Source organism: Corvus hawaiiensis, chromosome 5 (genome assembly GCF_020740725.1).
Source record: "Corvus hawaiiensis isolate bCorHaw1 chromosome 5, bCorHaw1.pri.cur, whole genome shotgun sequence".
NCBI classification, from domain to species: Eukaryota; Metazoa; Chordata; class Aves; order Passeriformes; family Corvidae; genus Corvus; species Corvus hawaiiensis.
Window position 1 is genome coordinate 27,473,290 of NC_063217.1, and position 16,487 is coordinate 27,489,776.

The 16,487-nt window shown below is 38.7% G+C and overlaps 2 protein-coding genes across 2 annotated transcripts; both read right to left on the minus strand.

The window, feature by feature from the left end:
- Positions 1 to 523: 523 nt before the first annotated feature.
- On the minus strand, positions 524 to 8,967 carry LRRC66 (leucine rich repeat containing 66). The gene is made up of 5 exons (XM_048303826.1): positions 8,813 to 8,967; positions 8,098 to 8,598; positions 5,524 to 5,693; positions 4,676 to 5,006; positions 524 to 3,284 (listed from the first exon to the last, which is right to left on the minus strand). The coding sequence occupies exons 2-5, from the start codon at positions 8,591 to 8,593 to the stop codon at positions 811 to 813; spliced, it is 3,471 nt and encodes a 1,156-aa protein (XP_048159783.1). The 5' UTR covers positions 8,594 to 8,598; positions 8,813 to 8,967; the 3' UTR covers positions 524 to 810.
- An 86-nt stretch (positions 8,968 to 9,053) lies between these two features.
- Positions 9,054 to 16,445, minus strand: SGCB (sarcoglycan beta). The gene is made up of 6 exons (XM_048303827.1): positions 16,372 to 16,445; positions 14,672 to 14,881; positions 13,673 to 13,858; positions 13,369 to 13,560; positions 12,735 to 12,866; positions 9,054 to 11,890 (listed from the first exon to the last, which is right to left on the minus strand). Exons 1-6 carry the CDS (start codon positions 16,393 to 16,395, stop codon positions 11,687 to 11,689), a joined length of 948 nt encoding a protein of 315 aa, XP_048159784.1. The 5' UTR covers positions 16,396 to 16,445; the 3' UTR covers positions 9,054 to 11,686.
- Between the last annotated feature and the right edge of the window lie 42 nt (positions 16,446 to 16,487).

Consider the following 16,487-nt stretch of genomic DNA (forward strand, 5'->3'; position numbering starts at 1 on the left):
TGCTCCCCTTCAGGATGACATTTCCCTTCAAGGACTACATCAGTGGTACTGAGTCTGTTGAAAGGGCCTTGGGGTATATTTAGAGGTAATTTTACCTTACATTTTCTGTCTTTTGGCTACTGATGTTCTAAAATAGCAGTTTTGAACTGCTCTTGATTTTCCACTCTTAAGTAAAATTCTCAGGTGGGTATAGGATCCTTTGTCTTTTTTTGAACTACCCTGCCTGTGTCATCACGTCTGCAAACTTTGGGTGATGTCCCATTATAGCTACATTTCTATAACTGACATTTCTGCAAGAATTGAGTTCTATTCTGTTTCTTTGAGAAATGTGGTTTTCTCTCTCTTGCCAAGTTAAAAAGTAATTTTTGAAATGTAAATGAATGCTGCTTGGGCTTCATTTATCTTTGCAAAACTGAATTCAGAGATAATCCACAAATCTGGTTCAAAAAGCAGAAGACAGTAGTATGTACTATTTCACTGTATAGGTTGAGTCCCATAAGAAAACACAGTAATAGTAATAATGTAAATTTCAGTGTTGCATTTATTTTAGACAAAGAGACACAACAGTGAGTATCTGAAGCAAATTCCAAGGGAAATGATATATTAGTATCAACTACCAATAATGAGAAAGTAAATATAATTTACGAAAAGCTTTTTTAATATTCTGGAGTAGCTTTTTATAAAGTCTATTCCTGTTTTTTTTACAAGTGCCCTTCTAAACAATAGTAATTTCACTTTGAAACAAAATAATTTTTGCACCTGCTGTAATGACATACACACTGTGGGAGCTTAGTATTACCATTTTGTGTTTCAACTATTGAAGTTTGTTCTCCTGCTTTGCAAAATATTAGCAAAACCATCAAATGCTCTTTTCTTCTTAACAAAAAACTGGTCCTGTCCTGAATTTGTCTGACTTTTTTGGCTGACATTTTCACTGGAATTTTGGAGGTGTTCTACTGCTGCTGCAGAATGGTTCTCCAGTTCTGACAAAGTAGTGTGATCCTTCGTCTTGCTGGAATCAGTGCTTTCAGAGATTGTATTTACTGTAGGCTTTTGTGGGAAGGAACATGAACTATATGGTGTGCTTTCATCGAAGAAACCTTGTGGGATTGAGAAGGAATATGCATCCTCATCACTCTGATCCAGTTGGAAGTGATCATCTGTTGTCAAGCCTGACTTTGTTTTCCAAGAACTATGAAGCTGCAGCAGAGCTGCTGTAGGATTACAAGACTGTGTTTCTTCAGGCAGACTGCAATTGCTGGTATCCTGTAATTCTGTGTATCCATCAGAATCTTTCTCATCAGAACTTCCTTGCATTTTATCTGCACAAGCCTGCTTCCCCTGTAGTAGCCAGTCATCTTGCTGTGTAATAAACATGAAATGTTTTTCAGCTGTGTGTTCAGGCAGCAGTTGAAGAGATGATTCTTTGCTGGAATCCAGCAGTGATGTTTTTTTAACAACCTCATTCAAACCAGTATCAATGGCAGCAAAAATAAAGCCATTGTCCTCAAATGTACTCATGTTTCTTCTTAATGTACTGTCTGCTCCACCATGATTCTTTTCAGGGGAGTTCCTGGCTATGTGCTCATCTGTACTTCCCGCTGGTGCATTTTCTTTTTCTTCTGTGTGACTGAAGCTGAGGGAATGCTGTGGTTCTCTGGGAAGCAGAGACGGCTGCAGTTCAGCCTCTTCAGAAGTGTTCTCTGTGTAATACGTGGAAAAATGTTTTAACTTAAGCACTGTGTTACCAAAATCTGTACTTTGACTGTGGAGAGAATCAGAAATAGAGTTTTGTACTGTTGACTCTGCATTAGTAAAATAATCAAATGTATCTGGAACTTCTTGACTTGAAGAACTAACTGTATCTGGATCTGACATGCTTATGTGGCCACTGCATTTGTCAGTATAAGGGGATGCCGTTTCATGCATGGTGGTATCTGATCCATAATTAATAGTGGTTTCAAAATAGGCACTGTTCTCATCTGCATTTTTCCCAATCTGCTGAAGTTCGGCAGTAATGTTTGGAGACTCTGGCAGTGTTGAGAGCTTCTCAGTTCCACTGTTTGTGTCAGCTTCCTCTAGCGATGACTGACAGAGTGGCAGGTTGTCACTAACATCAGCTTGTTCCAGTTCAAAGTCTGCTAAAGAGCTACAGTCACTCAATGTGAATGGAGTCCCTTCAGCTGAAGAACTGTCATCAAATATATCTGCTGAAGCATCTTTTTCATCTGAATGTATCCTTTTACAGTCATGCTCTGTAAAGGGAGAGTTTTCTGTTGTTTCATAGATGCTTAAATTCTCAGTATCTGCATCTCTTCTGGAGCTACCAGGTGAAATAAAATCTCCAACATCACTAGGTATATTTTCGTTGTCGTTTAGACCAAGTTGTTCTTCACAGCTTTGCCTTCCCTGCATAAATTTTGTAGCGTGCCTGGGTTCATTATGTGAAACAATACCTTTTCTTTCTGGAGATCCTGGTGTAGCTTTTGTGATCTCAGACTGCAGCAGACCAGAGCAGTTGCTTACTTTGCTGTTTGCTGTTACTTCATTGTTGTTCTGGTAATCTGTCCTTACAGAACATAGTTCATTATCATAAATACTTATACTTTCATTATTGTCAATACTAGTTTGGGTTTTTGAAAACACTGGTGTTTTCTTCATGTTGATCTCAGTATTGCTTTTTTTCTGGTACTCTGCTTCAGGATTTGGTGGATGTGCGCCACTGCTAGTGACGTTTTCGTACAAAGTAGAAGTTTCTGTAAGAAAAATGTGTGTGTTTCCTAAAGAATTCTTATCACAAAATAACACACTATGCTGCGTGTTTGTTAGCTTGCTTGCAGAAGACTCTCTGCTCAAGGTTTCATCTGAAAAAGCTTGATTAGAGTAAGTATGTTCTGAACTTGAATTTTTATTCCTGCGCATGAGTCTCCAAAGGTTTTCCAGATAGGGTCTAGCAAAAGCACCCAGACAGAAAGCACAAACAAACGTAATGAGCACAGAGAGGGAGACAGCCAGTGCAAAGTTTGGCTCTGTTTCTTTCTCTCTAAAAACAGTGTTAGTGTCCCGGGCTTTTCTAACCAAAAATGCCGAAACTCTTTCTTTCACCTGTATATTGTAAATGAGGTATTTCTCCTTTGTTGTATTAAAAAGACACAAATATAATCCTTCAGCAGTTTTCTCAGCATTGTATATCACTAAATTATTCATTTTATCCAGTGTCATATGAGGAAAACCATGATTTTTTGAAATTCTGCCCTTAGGTGTCCACCAAGAGACTCCATTACCTGAAATGAAAGAAAATACAAACTCAGTCTTTGTTAAAAGCATAGTATACTTGGTTTGCAGGGTCCAGTGATGTTTTTAAGAATATACTCTGGACTATCTCTGATAATTTTAACAGTTTATTGTAAACCCCATTTTCCTTCTATCCATCCTAAGTAATTAAACATGGTCTGAAGTCTCTTAAACCATATTATAGGCCCCTCCCCACTTCCTCCCATCTAAAAGCACAGTACATGTGGGATCTTAATAGCAGACTTTACAAGAAAAATGGTAGTGAGGGAGGAGGTCACTGAAATCATCTAAGCAAGTTCAGGGTTGTATTAGAAACACCTGCTGATCTTCCTTGTGGAAGAGACACATCTATAGCCAGCTGCTCTGCAGCCTGGCCATGGGCACTGCATGCAGCTGTGGGTAAGACAGGACCTCTTAACTGTCACTGCTTCAACTACTGTTTTTCCTGTAGCTGCTGATCTGACTGCAGAAAAAGTCTGTAAATCAAGGGTCTTTGTACTGGTTGAGCAATTGCTCCAAACGAGCTAGTGTGGCCCATGGCTGGTTGTTGGCTCTTAGCAGTTGATTTCAAGGTCATATTTTCAGCTTTGTCTTTGGATCAGCTTTCGTTCCCAGCTGAGTTTAGCCGCAATCCAGTGTGTTGATTTTAATCCAGATTTCTGTGATTTGTAAACAGACAAAGCAGGTGGCATTTCTGATAGTTCCTGCATATTTTCATTCAGGGATGAAGTATTCCCAGGGGAAAGCCTTACCACCTCCAAGTGCTATTAGTACATTAAACTGTTTTGCCTTACGACACATGACAAGTACACTTTCTGCTCTACGTTTGGTCTTATTTTTCCATCTGCATGGTAGGTCTTGGCTCTGTAGGTTTTGTCGCTTATACCTTCAGTGTTCTCTATTAATTGTAAATCTAAGTGAAGTGTGTGCTACGGTAGCTGTACTTTTTTAGAAGAAATAGAAATCTTTTCCCCTGCAAATAAACCTTCATTTCATTTTGCTGTAACTGAATACTGAAAACTATTGCATCCTTCTCAGTTTTCTACATGCCCCAGACGTGCCACCCCACTATGTGGTCCTTTGTTTCAGTCCAGAATGAACCAATACCTTTCCAATGCATTACTTACTGAAACTTTTTTGTGTAGAATTTGACATCACCTACTCCTTTAATGTAATGAAGGCAATGAAGACTTGGGAAACCTAACTTTCAAATATTCTAAGCAGAATACTACTTTCTAATGAAATATTTTTTGCACATTAAATTGTTATTCAGTTATTTTTAAACAGCCTCTTTAGAAATACACTTTTAAACCCAGATTTATTTGATCATTCTGTATTCATTTGGATTTTAGCAGCGTTATGGAGTGCCTGATGTACATACCCCTTATGTTGTCCAAGTTGCAGGTCAGCACTGATGTGTTCCCTGGTGGGACTGTAGCCTTTTTGAGCAAAACATTGTCCCTGCAGTTTAAATGGAAACTTGAAAGATACAGCAGAGGTTTCTGGGAGTTGTTGTCAGACTTGTTGTATGAAAGGCTCCATTTTTTCCTTGTGGAGTCAAAGACAAAATGAAATAAATGTTTAAAAGCATTTAGCTTGCAGTTAAAGATCCAGGCATTCTTTGACAAATACACTTCAAGTTGAAAAAAGTTCAAACTGACTAGTATCTGTGGTAGAGGGATTGTCAGAGCATTTTCACGGAGATCCACGACCTATTTGGAAATAATACAGAATTAATTTGATAAGGCTTACAATGGAATCCTTATTGCAACATCTTACAACAGTGTTTTAGTGTACAAGCACTTCTGCAGTTCTGTGAACAATACATCTGTTTAGGATTTCAATAATGCTGTTCTAAACCTTTTAATGTAGATGAAAAGTTTAAATTGTGGTATGTTTAGAATTCTCCCATTGTTGACTTAGCTCTGTGTGAATAGGAAGCTGCAGGGCTCTTGCCATGGAAGGGATGGGGGTAGAAAGGGACATGTGTGTGTTTAAGGCAGTTATGGATTGGTTTGTGGCATAGAGAAATTGTGAATTTATGGTTATATCTTGTACATTTCAGTGTGTATGTTTTCCTATATATAAAAAGCAAATACATAAAAATACTATGTTCATCATTTGCTCTAGTTTAACTGTACACTAGTATTATAATCATGCTGAACTGTTGGTAATTAATATCTTTAATGATTAACATAAAATATTGCAACAGTTGTATTCCTTTACAACCTGTAATTTGTTGAGATCTCTGAAGGCATCTGGATGAATTTTAGTTATCTTGTTGTTTCGCAGGTGAATGTCCTTCAGCTGTGAACAGTTTTGAAAATCCTTTGGGTCAATCTGTTGTATGGCATTGGATGACATAGAGACAGTTTGTAAAGACTGCAGGAGGCCTAGTCCTAGGGAGAAAAAAACCTATTTCACATTTCATATTCTTGTTTTCCTAATTGCATCAAGTGTCTTTATAAAATTCTTTGCAACAAAATTCCTTCCTTTCCTCTCTGTTGCAATGAGTGGCTGCAGCCTTTGTGTTATGCCTTTCCTAGTCAGGAGTTGTCCCATTCTAAAAGCTGCATAGCATCAACAGCTGGCATATTAAAACATTCACAGTCCGTGAATGTCTTAAAAATTGGCACTTTCATAAAAGCACTAACATTTCTTTGTGCTTACAAAATTATTCTGACTGTGATCTCTCTACTTTGAGCAAGCTTCTCTGGAGAACTGGAGGTAGGAAAGGAGTGTGAAAAGCGTGGAATATATTGAGTTTCCAAGATCCAAATATTTTAATTGTAAGTAAAAGATGGAGATGCAAAAGGTGATACAGTATCTCCTATCCATTGCCATAGGCAATTTCATGTGAGTTTTTCATTTGTGGAATTATTTGAACTGTATTCATAGGATGTAAAACCAAATGAAAACAAAAACGTGTTGTTGCTTCTGCCTGTCTGCCTGTGAATTATGAAGCATGACAGTATATTCTTCAGTTTATCCTAGTTACAATAACATCCACTTTACATAAGGAACACTTTTGATTGCTGGAGACGCCTCATTTTTCTGAGGTGCTGTGTAGGCAGCCCCTGAAGCTCCAACCTGCAAGTTCCAGTGGGAAGGCAGGCACCTGAACACTCAGCATTCCCACTGATGCTGAGTGTTCAACATCACAATGTCACTCTAAAGTGATTTTTAATCATACAGCATTGTCGAGAAGCTAGTAGTTCTTAAAAATTTTGCCCTTGGTGTCACCTTGTTTACCAGAAACCTCTTTTTTCAGCTAGCAGTTCTGTTTGCTGAGTAATTGATCTTTGGGTTTATTGTGAAAAGCAGAGGGAATGATTCATTCCTGCTGTAAAACTAGAGGTAGGTGATAGGAAAGGCATACAGAAGTTCTGGCAGTTCATAAATTCATCAGTGCACCTGCATGAGGAATTGTACTGTGGATACATGCCTCAATCTATGCTTGTGCCAAAAATATACGCTGGTGTGGCAGCAGTGGACAGCAGCCTTACTCCTGGGTGGGGGGCAGCTGGGAGAAGGATTTCTCTGCTATAGAACTGCAGTTTATATTTCCTTTCCAGAACTTAAACCCCAGAATTTTAGTGAAGTATTTTGGATAAGGAAAATAAGGTTCTGAGCATGTATTTAGAATATAGGGTTTAAGTATAACTTAAAAGTGTGGTGGTACCATGCACAGCAATTTGAACTTTTAACATCTAAAAATTCTCTTATACAGATGTATCTGCTATCTAAAAATGTCTCTTATAGAAGAGGATTGATCTGTCTCACCTTCTGAGGCATCCTATAATGGGCATATTTATCTATCAAAACAAATCAAATCTTCATAGATATATTTTATAATGTAAGCTTTTCTATACTGTCTATACAGAAACCTTACAGACCATTACGTGAAATGGGTTTCCTGTATGCCAGAGAATTATTCAATTAGCATAAAATGAGAAAAATGGAACTTTCATCACCCTGTGTAGGGGCACATAAGACTATCTTTGTCTGACTTTGTGGGATAAGCAGTATTTTTGTTTGCATCACATGTCCTCCTGTATTTTCAAACTCTGATGAATCTGATGGTGGTATCAGAGATTAATAAATTCAACATGTTGTATAGGATAAGGCTGCTCATCTGGCAGCTTCTGCTTCATTTAAACAGTTTGGCCACTGTGAATCATCCCTGGATAAAGGCTGAGCTGCCCAGCATAGTTCAGTGACCAGGACATCAAAAGTCTCTCGAAACCTTACAGCCCTCTCCTGTTACACCAAGGTGTCGCTGTGATTATTAAACAGCACTGAGTAAAATTGTTTGGACAGAACAAAATATATTTTCCTGTCTCTAAAATACTGAAATTGCAGCAAGTTTAAGAGTGTTGATTTCCTTTTGAAAGGTAGTATGAAATTAATGATCTGTGATTTTCTTGACTTTAAGGTTCAGGACTGGGATGTGGAGGCTGGTGTTTTTCCAAAGATCCTTATTCCCCATTTCTATTCAACAACCAAGAATACTGCTTGGGCTATTAGAGCATAAATCTGGTTATATTTGACTGCTATTAAGGCAGTATGGTTGCTAAGACTGTATAAAAAATACCTAATGATGTAAACCGAAACAACTGATTTACTTCAGCCTCTGTATTTGCAGGTGGAACTTTCCCTCACCTTAAGTATAATAAAGTATAAGTATATAAGTATATAATAAAATAAGAAAGTCACATTCTGGATTCAGGAAGATGTATGAATTACATCCAAAACCAACTTACCCCTGGGAGTCAAGTCCTTAAAGATTTCAAAAATGCTTACCTCTTGGAACTGTATGAAGATTATTTCTTTCAACTGACAATACTTTCAAAGCAGGCAGGAGACGATCAACAACGCTGTACTTTTTAGACCCATGTGCAGGTGTAGGCTTGTCCAGTGTGAGGGTGTGGATGGCATTACCATTGAGGTTTAGAGTTTCTAAAATGGGTAAATTTGTACAAGTAGTTAAAGTGAGTTCAGAAATCCGGTTGTTACTGAGGTTCAGGTGTTTTAGCATCCACTGTTCATTTCTTCCATCAGGGCACACAAAAGTTTTAATATTATTGTAACTCAAATCAGCTGTTACTGCTGTTTGTGATACATCATCTGGAATAGTAGATATTCTGGTAAAAGAGCAATTCAGTAGGAACTGCCCATCCCACTGGCACTCTGAATGGTGAGGTGTAGCAGGAAGAGTCCACTGTGGCTTGGTTCCCACTGATCCAGGAAGATTTAAGTAAAGGACCACGGCTATGACATGCAAATGAAGGTTATCCATAGTATCTATGTGTAAAATGTAGAATTATGGTTAAATTCAGCATAACAAGAATAGAAAGCGAAAATAGTTTGACATTAAAAAAAATCAACACCAAATAACCACAGCATTACCAACATTCTGCCTTAAACATTTGTTTTAGAGTCTTATTTTTTAAAAAGAACATTCATAAACTGGTAACCTCCCCCCCTCCCTCCATCTATCCCAAAAAACAATTAGAACCTTTTTTTCTTTTCCAGCCCTTTGGTCGAGAAACACAACTTCTCGGGAGCTTGAGATCTAACAAAAGGGAGACTTTTGAACTCTGCTTCAGGTATTGCACACAATTACACTGAGCAAAGTCCACCACATACAATCTATAACAAACAGGTGTGGAACAATTTTCATACTTCGTTTCCCCATCAATAACACAACAATGTATTTTTAATGAAAAACTATATTCTTACAAATAACACTTCTGAACTGCAGCTGCATCTTAGAATTTATTGTTTCATTTCAAAACAAAACATTTGAAATTCAGTTTTTCTTTCACCCATTGGAACAACCACCACACTTACAGATGGTGAGAACTCTTTACATGCAAGTTGTTTCAGTGTACCCAGCACGGCATTTTACAGAGGCATGTAGAATGCACTTTACACACACAGACTCTTAAGTGCATCTGTGGGACTGAAATAAATAGTGTTCCACTCACTGTTTTAAATACATATAGAAAAATGTACCTTAGGCAGTTAGGAGATGAACAAGTAAATGCTCAACAGAAGGCATGCGTGGTGCCAACATTTGTCAAACTGTGTAGTATAAATATAAAATATTTTAACAATACATAGAGAATGGCTAGCAAATTTGATAATTTAGTTCATTTGGTATTTTTATGATTGGTTTTGCTACATTTTGACAAAAAAATCCACACTTCAAAAACAGTTCTGCAAATTATGATGTAAGAGTACCTTTTTGAAATCTTTCAGCTGTATATTGCACACACTCTTTTACAAAGAACTCTTGATAATTATAAGAATCTAATTCTAGCATATAAGCATGTCAATGTTAATCAGAGAAGAGCTTTAATATGTGTGTAACCTACTTGACCAGGGCAGTATCTGTCATTTTCAAGATGTATTTCAGCTTTGAGGATACTGCTCTTTATATTTTTTAATATGTGTATGCATTTGTATACATAAAAATAAAGTGACAGATTTCCATTAGCATGAGAGTGAAAATTCTAAAAATGTTAGTTTATTTCCTCCTCTTAACTGTAACAGATACTAATTGAGGCACTGCTTAGCAGAAAAGATGGATGTTGAGCAGCAAAATGTGTGTTAAAGTGTTTAGTAACTATTAATTCTAGTAAAACTACGAGGTTCATGAAGGCAGTATGGCAACATGGTAGTACTTCCCCACAATCTTTAATGTGAGAACTCAAAGTTTTTGCTTCATTATATTTAGCTTATTCTGATTTTGTCAGAACAGCTCCACTGCTGTCCAGCCCCAAAACCCCAACTACTGAGCATCAAAATCTGGCTTTGCCTTTGAGCAGTGAGGGAAGTACGACTCCTCTGACCTCCCCCATGTGCTGTTATGCCTGACTTATGAATAGCCCTCCAGAAATCACTTCCACCCATACACATTCTGCATGAGGGCTTACTGCCTTCCAGTAAATTCAGAAATTGGGACCTTGGATATGAATTCCTTGTTACAGCAGGGGCTGATTTGTATTTTATGGAATCCTATGTACTTTGAGCACTGTAAAACAAGAGTAGATGATCTTCCTTCCAGTAACAAATAACTAATTCTGAAGTTAATGTGTAAAATTTGCACAACTTTTAGATAAAGAAGTGTGTGCTTATCAAAAAACTTGTCAAAAAGCTTTTGCAAAGTCACTTTGAGGCCTCCAATATTAAGATTACTTGATGCTACTGCAAAACAAAGCTATTTTAAACTGAAGAAATACATGGGGTGGGGAAAGAAGGAATCTTATAAATAGCTGGTCTATTTTTAGCACAAAACACCTCACTGCTGCAAAAGGAGTTGCAAGGCTGTAATAGGCCCCAGTTCACCACAGTTTCACTGTTGACCAAATCTGATACACATGTATTTACCCTGATGTCCTACCATCACATTTAGAATTACAGTCCTGCAGTTTAACTTCAGAATTTAATTCTTAGGTTCTCAGTAATGCATCAGTACTGACATTTATGGGGAAGGACAAATCTGACCTCAGACACTGCTACAGCTTTAGATTATTAGCTACTGAGTAATGGACTCAGACACTGTTCACATTAGAACACCCAGGAAAACACTATTTTTGGATAGTGAGCAAGCTATAAGCACATCTTTGTACTTCTAATGTACTTCTAATATGAACATGTTTATAAGTACATAAATTAAGCAACTGCAGAATGCATTAACTGCATAGATAGAATGGAAGCTCAAGCAACATTTCAATAACTGCAAAACTACTTCAAAATTCAAGTTACATTTCCATACTCAATATTACTTCCCAAATATTATTTATGATAGCATAATTTTTTAACAACATGAAAATATATGGCAGAAACAATGTGATACTTTAATGTGATCTGCCATTACCCCTCTCCATACACATCTGGTAAACCACCTAAGTTTAGGGGAAATCAATGTATCAACAAGGAAGAGGACAGAAGTCTGCCACTTCAGCCGTCCTAGGAAAATCAATTTCCAACAAAAAATTGACATTCCTCTTGAAGAACTTCAGATTGCAGCTGTGTTCTCAGCAGTCCTCAAGGTCTTGGGACAAAGGAAAAAATCCTCCTCTAGAGACAACTGAAGGCAGTAGAGTTGTTGCCAGGATCACGTTCTTTACACGTATTCTACTGATCCCAGTTCAAGAAGGTACTTCAGTATGCATGTACACTGAAAGCTTACTGAGTCAGTGCCATTATTGCACCTAACAGGATGATGATCTAATACTGCTGACCGTAACAGCTTTTCCTTAAAAACACGACGTAAGAAATGTTAGTATAAACTGCTGTAAAAAAAGAAACCCTTGAAGGCATGCAATTACTTCATACAAATATATGTAAACACAAACGAGACCTGTCCCAGCAGTGGTTTGTTTTAGTGTGTGGCTCCACACGGGTTGACAGAAGTCTGACAGCCCATGTTATGCCCTGTCACCTGAACCTTGAACAGTGTCCCATCCGCACACATGCAGAGCTTGAAGCGCAGCCAGTTGCCATTATTGAACTGTTCCCCGTAAGAAGAACTGGGCAGTCGTGATGGGCTCACCATCACAGTTCCATTCAGGATAATGCTGTTCTCCTATTAAGGAGAAAAAAAAAAGTACAACTTCTAATGTAAATAAGGCAGATGGTTTTTGAGAATGACAACTTGGTTTAATGGATAAATAACATCTCTAGGATGGCTATAGAATCAACATAATAAAAAAGGTATGTTTAAAGAAGTTTAATTTTTAAATGAAAATTATAGCAATGCTTATGGATTTCTTGACTATAGTGAGCCATGTACTTTGTCATTCCAGTGGTGGATCGATATTGAGAAAGACAGCAGTAGGGTGACTTTTCACTTTACAGACTTATTAGCAAATGCAGTAAATGTAAAAATATAGACATGACACAGGAAACAGTGTTTGAATTCATACATGAAATTCATTCACACTTGGAAGTGCATATACTTTTATTTTTATCCTTCTTTTCCATTGTTCTGTATATACTGCCATCTTAATCTCCAAAAATCTTAAAGGAATGCTAGTGACTCTTACAGCAGCAGCACAGAAGGTAGTGCTCCTAACTATATGCTCTGCTCTTCTGGCAAAGGTTACCGACCCTGGTAAATCTTCCAGAGGAGAAGATTAATTCCCTTTGGTATTCATTTCGGTGCAGAGGTCAATAGCTTAGCTTTAACTGCATAGTAGGTTTTTTGTGTTTTAACAGTAGTAAATCAATGTTACCTGAAAACTACTCAACCACTAATTAACAGCAAAGTAATAAACCACCTATTTAAATCTTACTAAATATACAGACTAAACTTTTATGCATGACTAATATGTATAAAATTTGAAACTATATAAGGCTACATCAGTTTACTATCAGCCTAAATTTGAAACTGAGCTGTTAAAAAAATGCTTTGATTTGAAATACTTAACTGCTTTAAGTTCCATGTTTCCACCCATTCGAAACTCAATTGTCTTGCCTGTGATGAAAACACCTTCATTTCCACGGACAATGGCACGGCCATCAACCTTTATGTTTAGATCACTCGTTGCATTGCTGGTAATCTAAGAACACAACCAAAAAAAGTGTATTACAGATCAGTGAAAATGTGCCACTTCTGTTTGTCTGAGTAACTTTAATTACCTTAAAAGTAGTACTAAGCAATTTAATAAAAAACTTGAATGTACTTCTTGCCCTTCTGCCATTAGCTTCTGCATATTTGTTATTTTCCACGTTCACATTTCAAAACAGGATTACTAAATTTTGGAAGGTATGTAAAATTAGTTTTGCAATAAAAATAACAATTCATATGACAATATGGATACACAGGTAACACTTGTAGCAAATACAGGGTTCCTGTTAGGACAGATTATGTAAATTTACCCCTCTGTTTTCACTTAATCTGTTCCTCCTATGTATTTGTAGTTGTGGGTGTTTTTTCTGCAACAGGATTGCTCGGTGCTTCCAAAGGCACACTCAGCCTTCTATAAAACCACTAACTCTACTGTTACACAAACAAACAATGGGCTGTATTATTATTACTTACAAAAAATAAGAGAGACATACCCTCTCTGTAGAGGCCTTTTGTACATTCAAGATTTTAACTCCATTTGGCAGATGAAACTCATGAGTTTCATAGTCGGTGCTGAACAAAGTATTTTGTGTTCGTGGGTCAACAAATTCCATACCAATATCACTGGTAATAGAAGTTTTGTCTTTTTCCACGCTAAGCTTGGTTGTTCCTTGCTGAAATACAATCTTCAGAAACAAAGTCATGAACTTAATGATGTTTCAAACGTAACATTTATTAGCAATGTGAGTGTAATTCTCTAGTGTTGCTCACCAGCTTTCAGTTCATGGTATAACTTACAGGTTGATTATTCCCAGTGATCACCAAGTCTTCATTCCGCCTCCCTCCTACAGTGCTTTTATATAAGGGATGTATAACACCCATGTCAGACACTTGCTTAAACCGCAGCAAGCCACTCTCATGGAATTCCATACTGTCACAACCATTGGGACCAATTCTTATCACTGCCCAGATAACCAGGGTAATCTGAAAGAGAAACACATTTTCAAAGATTAGGTTGATTGTTTGGATCTTCCTACCACAATTATTGTATTAATTAGATGTTTTATTTGAACAATTATTAATGCTAGTGTTTAAGTGAGCTTTAAGTGTGAGTTTACTTTAGTCTGTTCCTACTGAAAACTTCACAACACATTTAATTATGAAAGGCATTTAAAATTATTTTTAGGCTTATTTGAAACAGTAACTAAAATGATTTATATATATATAAAATATTAAATCACATCCATAATTACATCTTTTTTCTGTTTAAGGATAAGCATTGACTAAACAAGTTTCCTGATGAACAGTTCAGCTTGGTACATACTTAACAATGTTAACAAACAAGAATGCACCCTCACAGATGGATGTGCAATTATGAAAAATAATTATTTCTTCTCATTGACCATCAATAAAGCTTTGAAGTGCAGTGGCTGGTTAATTCTGAATGTTCACATACAGCTCTGTTATGTAAGATATTCCTGCCATATATCCTGAACACATTTGTACAAATAATACTTCTCATGGGGTGGCATTTTGTAGGTTCCTAATTCTTTCTTGCATGAACAGCAGGTTCCTTGTTGGAACCATGATAACTGAAATAACCATGCCTGAACTTACACCCTTCTTCCATCTAATCTTGCTCAGACTACAAAAGAACTAAAAGGAAAGAAGAAAAATGAGAATCTCCTTCAGTACAGTTTAAGTCCTCAGCAGCACTGGAAAAGTTTTATTTTTTTTATTTAATTGTCAAAATGAAATATGACCTTATGTTGCTTACACTATAGCTATTATACTCACAATCAGATTGATGACAGCCAAAATAAAAAGAACAACAATCACACATATGGCCAAGTTGCCTTTCCTGCCACGTAACCCTGTCTTATGGAGGCGGTCTTCGTCAATTGGAATGTATCCTGCTTTGAAGTTACTGTTGTGCTCCTTATTAACGTTCCTGCGTTCCACAGCCTTCTCTCGCATAGACTTCTTCACCGGGCCGTTAGAACTTTGCTGTAACACAAAGCATGGGCTAGCTTTAAAACACATGTAAATTACCCACAACGACATACACATATGAATGCAAAAAATGCAAATTTGAAGTGACTAGTGGAATATATTGGATATTATGTTCAGTATTAGATTTCAGTCTGCCACCCTGTAGTCAGAATATACACTTAGAACCACAGCAACCTCTGCTAACACAATGACTAAATTTAAAATCCAGATAGTTTCAGACAATGTATGACTTTATATCTCATTTTTATCACGGCAGATAGGAATTATTAATTTCATTGTTATAGTTAAAAAACGAAAACAAACCAGCTACAAAGAACTTCATCAAGTTTGTAACTCTCAGGGATGATAAAGGACATAATCCTGCAGGTCGTCTGCCAATACACAGGATTTTAGTTCCCTCCATGCTCGTGTGTGATAGACTCTCAGTGACTATTCAAAAAGTGTGGTGGATACAGTTTTTAAATTAGTTTGATAGCACAGGGTTTGCATTTAACTCTTGTTGCTTGCATGCAGCACTGAGAAAGGTAACTGTGAGGCTTCAAACCTGGCATGGGGAACTTGGCCAGCGTAGCTTTCATGTAATAATCTGAAGTTACGAGATTGTAAGGGATATCCTGTCAAAGTAAGAAATTAATAGAGGAAACTCTTGTACATATTCATAGTGACAATAAACTTCTAATGTATTTTCGTAGCTGTCCAAAATTTTGTTCCACTTCCCTTGAATGGAACAGTTTGTTATTTAGGGATTCACATCTTCAAAGAAGGAGCTTGATCTTTTGGATGGAATTAAGTTTGTTCACTTGAAATGAATCCTAAAGCTACACCTTAAGTAACTGCACGTGCACGTCTCTACACTGATGTAGCAACACCGTGTTTTCCTCTGCTGCTGAAGAACTAGCAAGAGATGGTGTTGAGAAAGGACCTGGCCGAGTTTATGGAGGGTTCGCTCCCTCGGAGATGTTCCGGACCCACTGTGACCCTGCAGAACCCACACGAACTGCGGGGCCCCGCAGGCACGCACCGCCGCCTCCCGCCCCCTGGTCAGTGCCAAGCGCCTCGTTACGCGCGCTAGCGGCATCCCTGCAATGCTCAAATGCCAGGCGCCTCACTGCCAGGGCAGAAAGTATTTCTGTCTGTCACACCCCCACGCTTGCGGGCAGGACGGCGCCGCTCCGAGCCGCCCCGCCCGGACAGCAGGCTCGGGCCGCCTCTCCCCGGCACGGCCAGGCCCGTCCTGCCCGAACACCCCCGGGCACGGGGCGGGAAGCGCCGCCCGAGCGCCGTTTTCCCCCTCCCCGGCCGGAGGGCTTCGGCACCACGCCAGCCTCGCCCACCGCGGCGAAAATCGCACCCCCGCCCGAGCGCCCCCTCCGGGAGCAGCAACCCCCGGGCGGACTAGCCGCTCCCCACGACCCCGCTCCCCCCGGGGCCCGGCGGGGACGGCGCCGCCGCCTTTCCGTGTCCGTGTCCCGGCGCGGACGAACCTGCTCGGGGGCGGCCGCCGCCATCTTCCCCCGCCGCCGCCGCAGCTGCGCAGGGGCCGCGGGCGCCCCCTGGTGCCGCTCCTCCCTGCGGCCCGCGCCCACCGGCTTTACCCGGC

Excerpts from the sequence above, each read along its gene's own strand:
- LRRC66 (XM_048303826.1), bottom strand. The coding sequence starts at position 8,593 with ATGGATAACCTTCATTTGCATGTCATAGCCGTGGTCCTTTACTTAAAT. Across the intron at positions 5,694-8,097 it reads TCTTCATACAGTTCCAAGAG|GACTAGGCCTCCTGCAGTCT; the intron begins GTAAGCATTTTT and ends TTTTCTCCCTAG. Across the intron at positions 5,007-5,523 it reads GAGATCTCAACAAATTACAG|GTCGTGGATCTCCGTGAAAA; the intron begins GTTGTAAAGGAA and ends ATTTCCAAATAG.
- SGCB (XM_048303827.1), bottom strand. The coding sequence starts at position 16,395 with ATGGCGGCGGCCGCCCCCGAGCAG. Across the intron at positions 13,561-13,672 it reads TCACTGGGAATAATCAACCT|ATTGTATTTCAGCAAGGAAC; the intron begins GTAAGTTATACC and ends TTGTTTCTGAAG. Across the intron at positions 12,867-13,368 it reads AAAAGGCCTCTACAGAGAGG|ATTACCAGCAATGCAACGAG; the intron begins GTATGTCTCTCT and ends TTGTGTTCTTAG.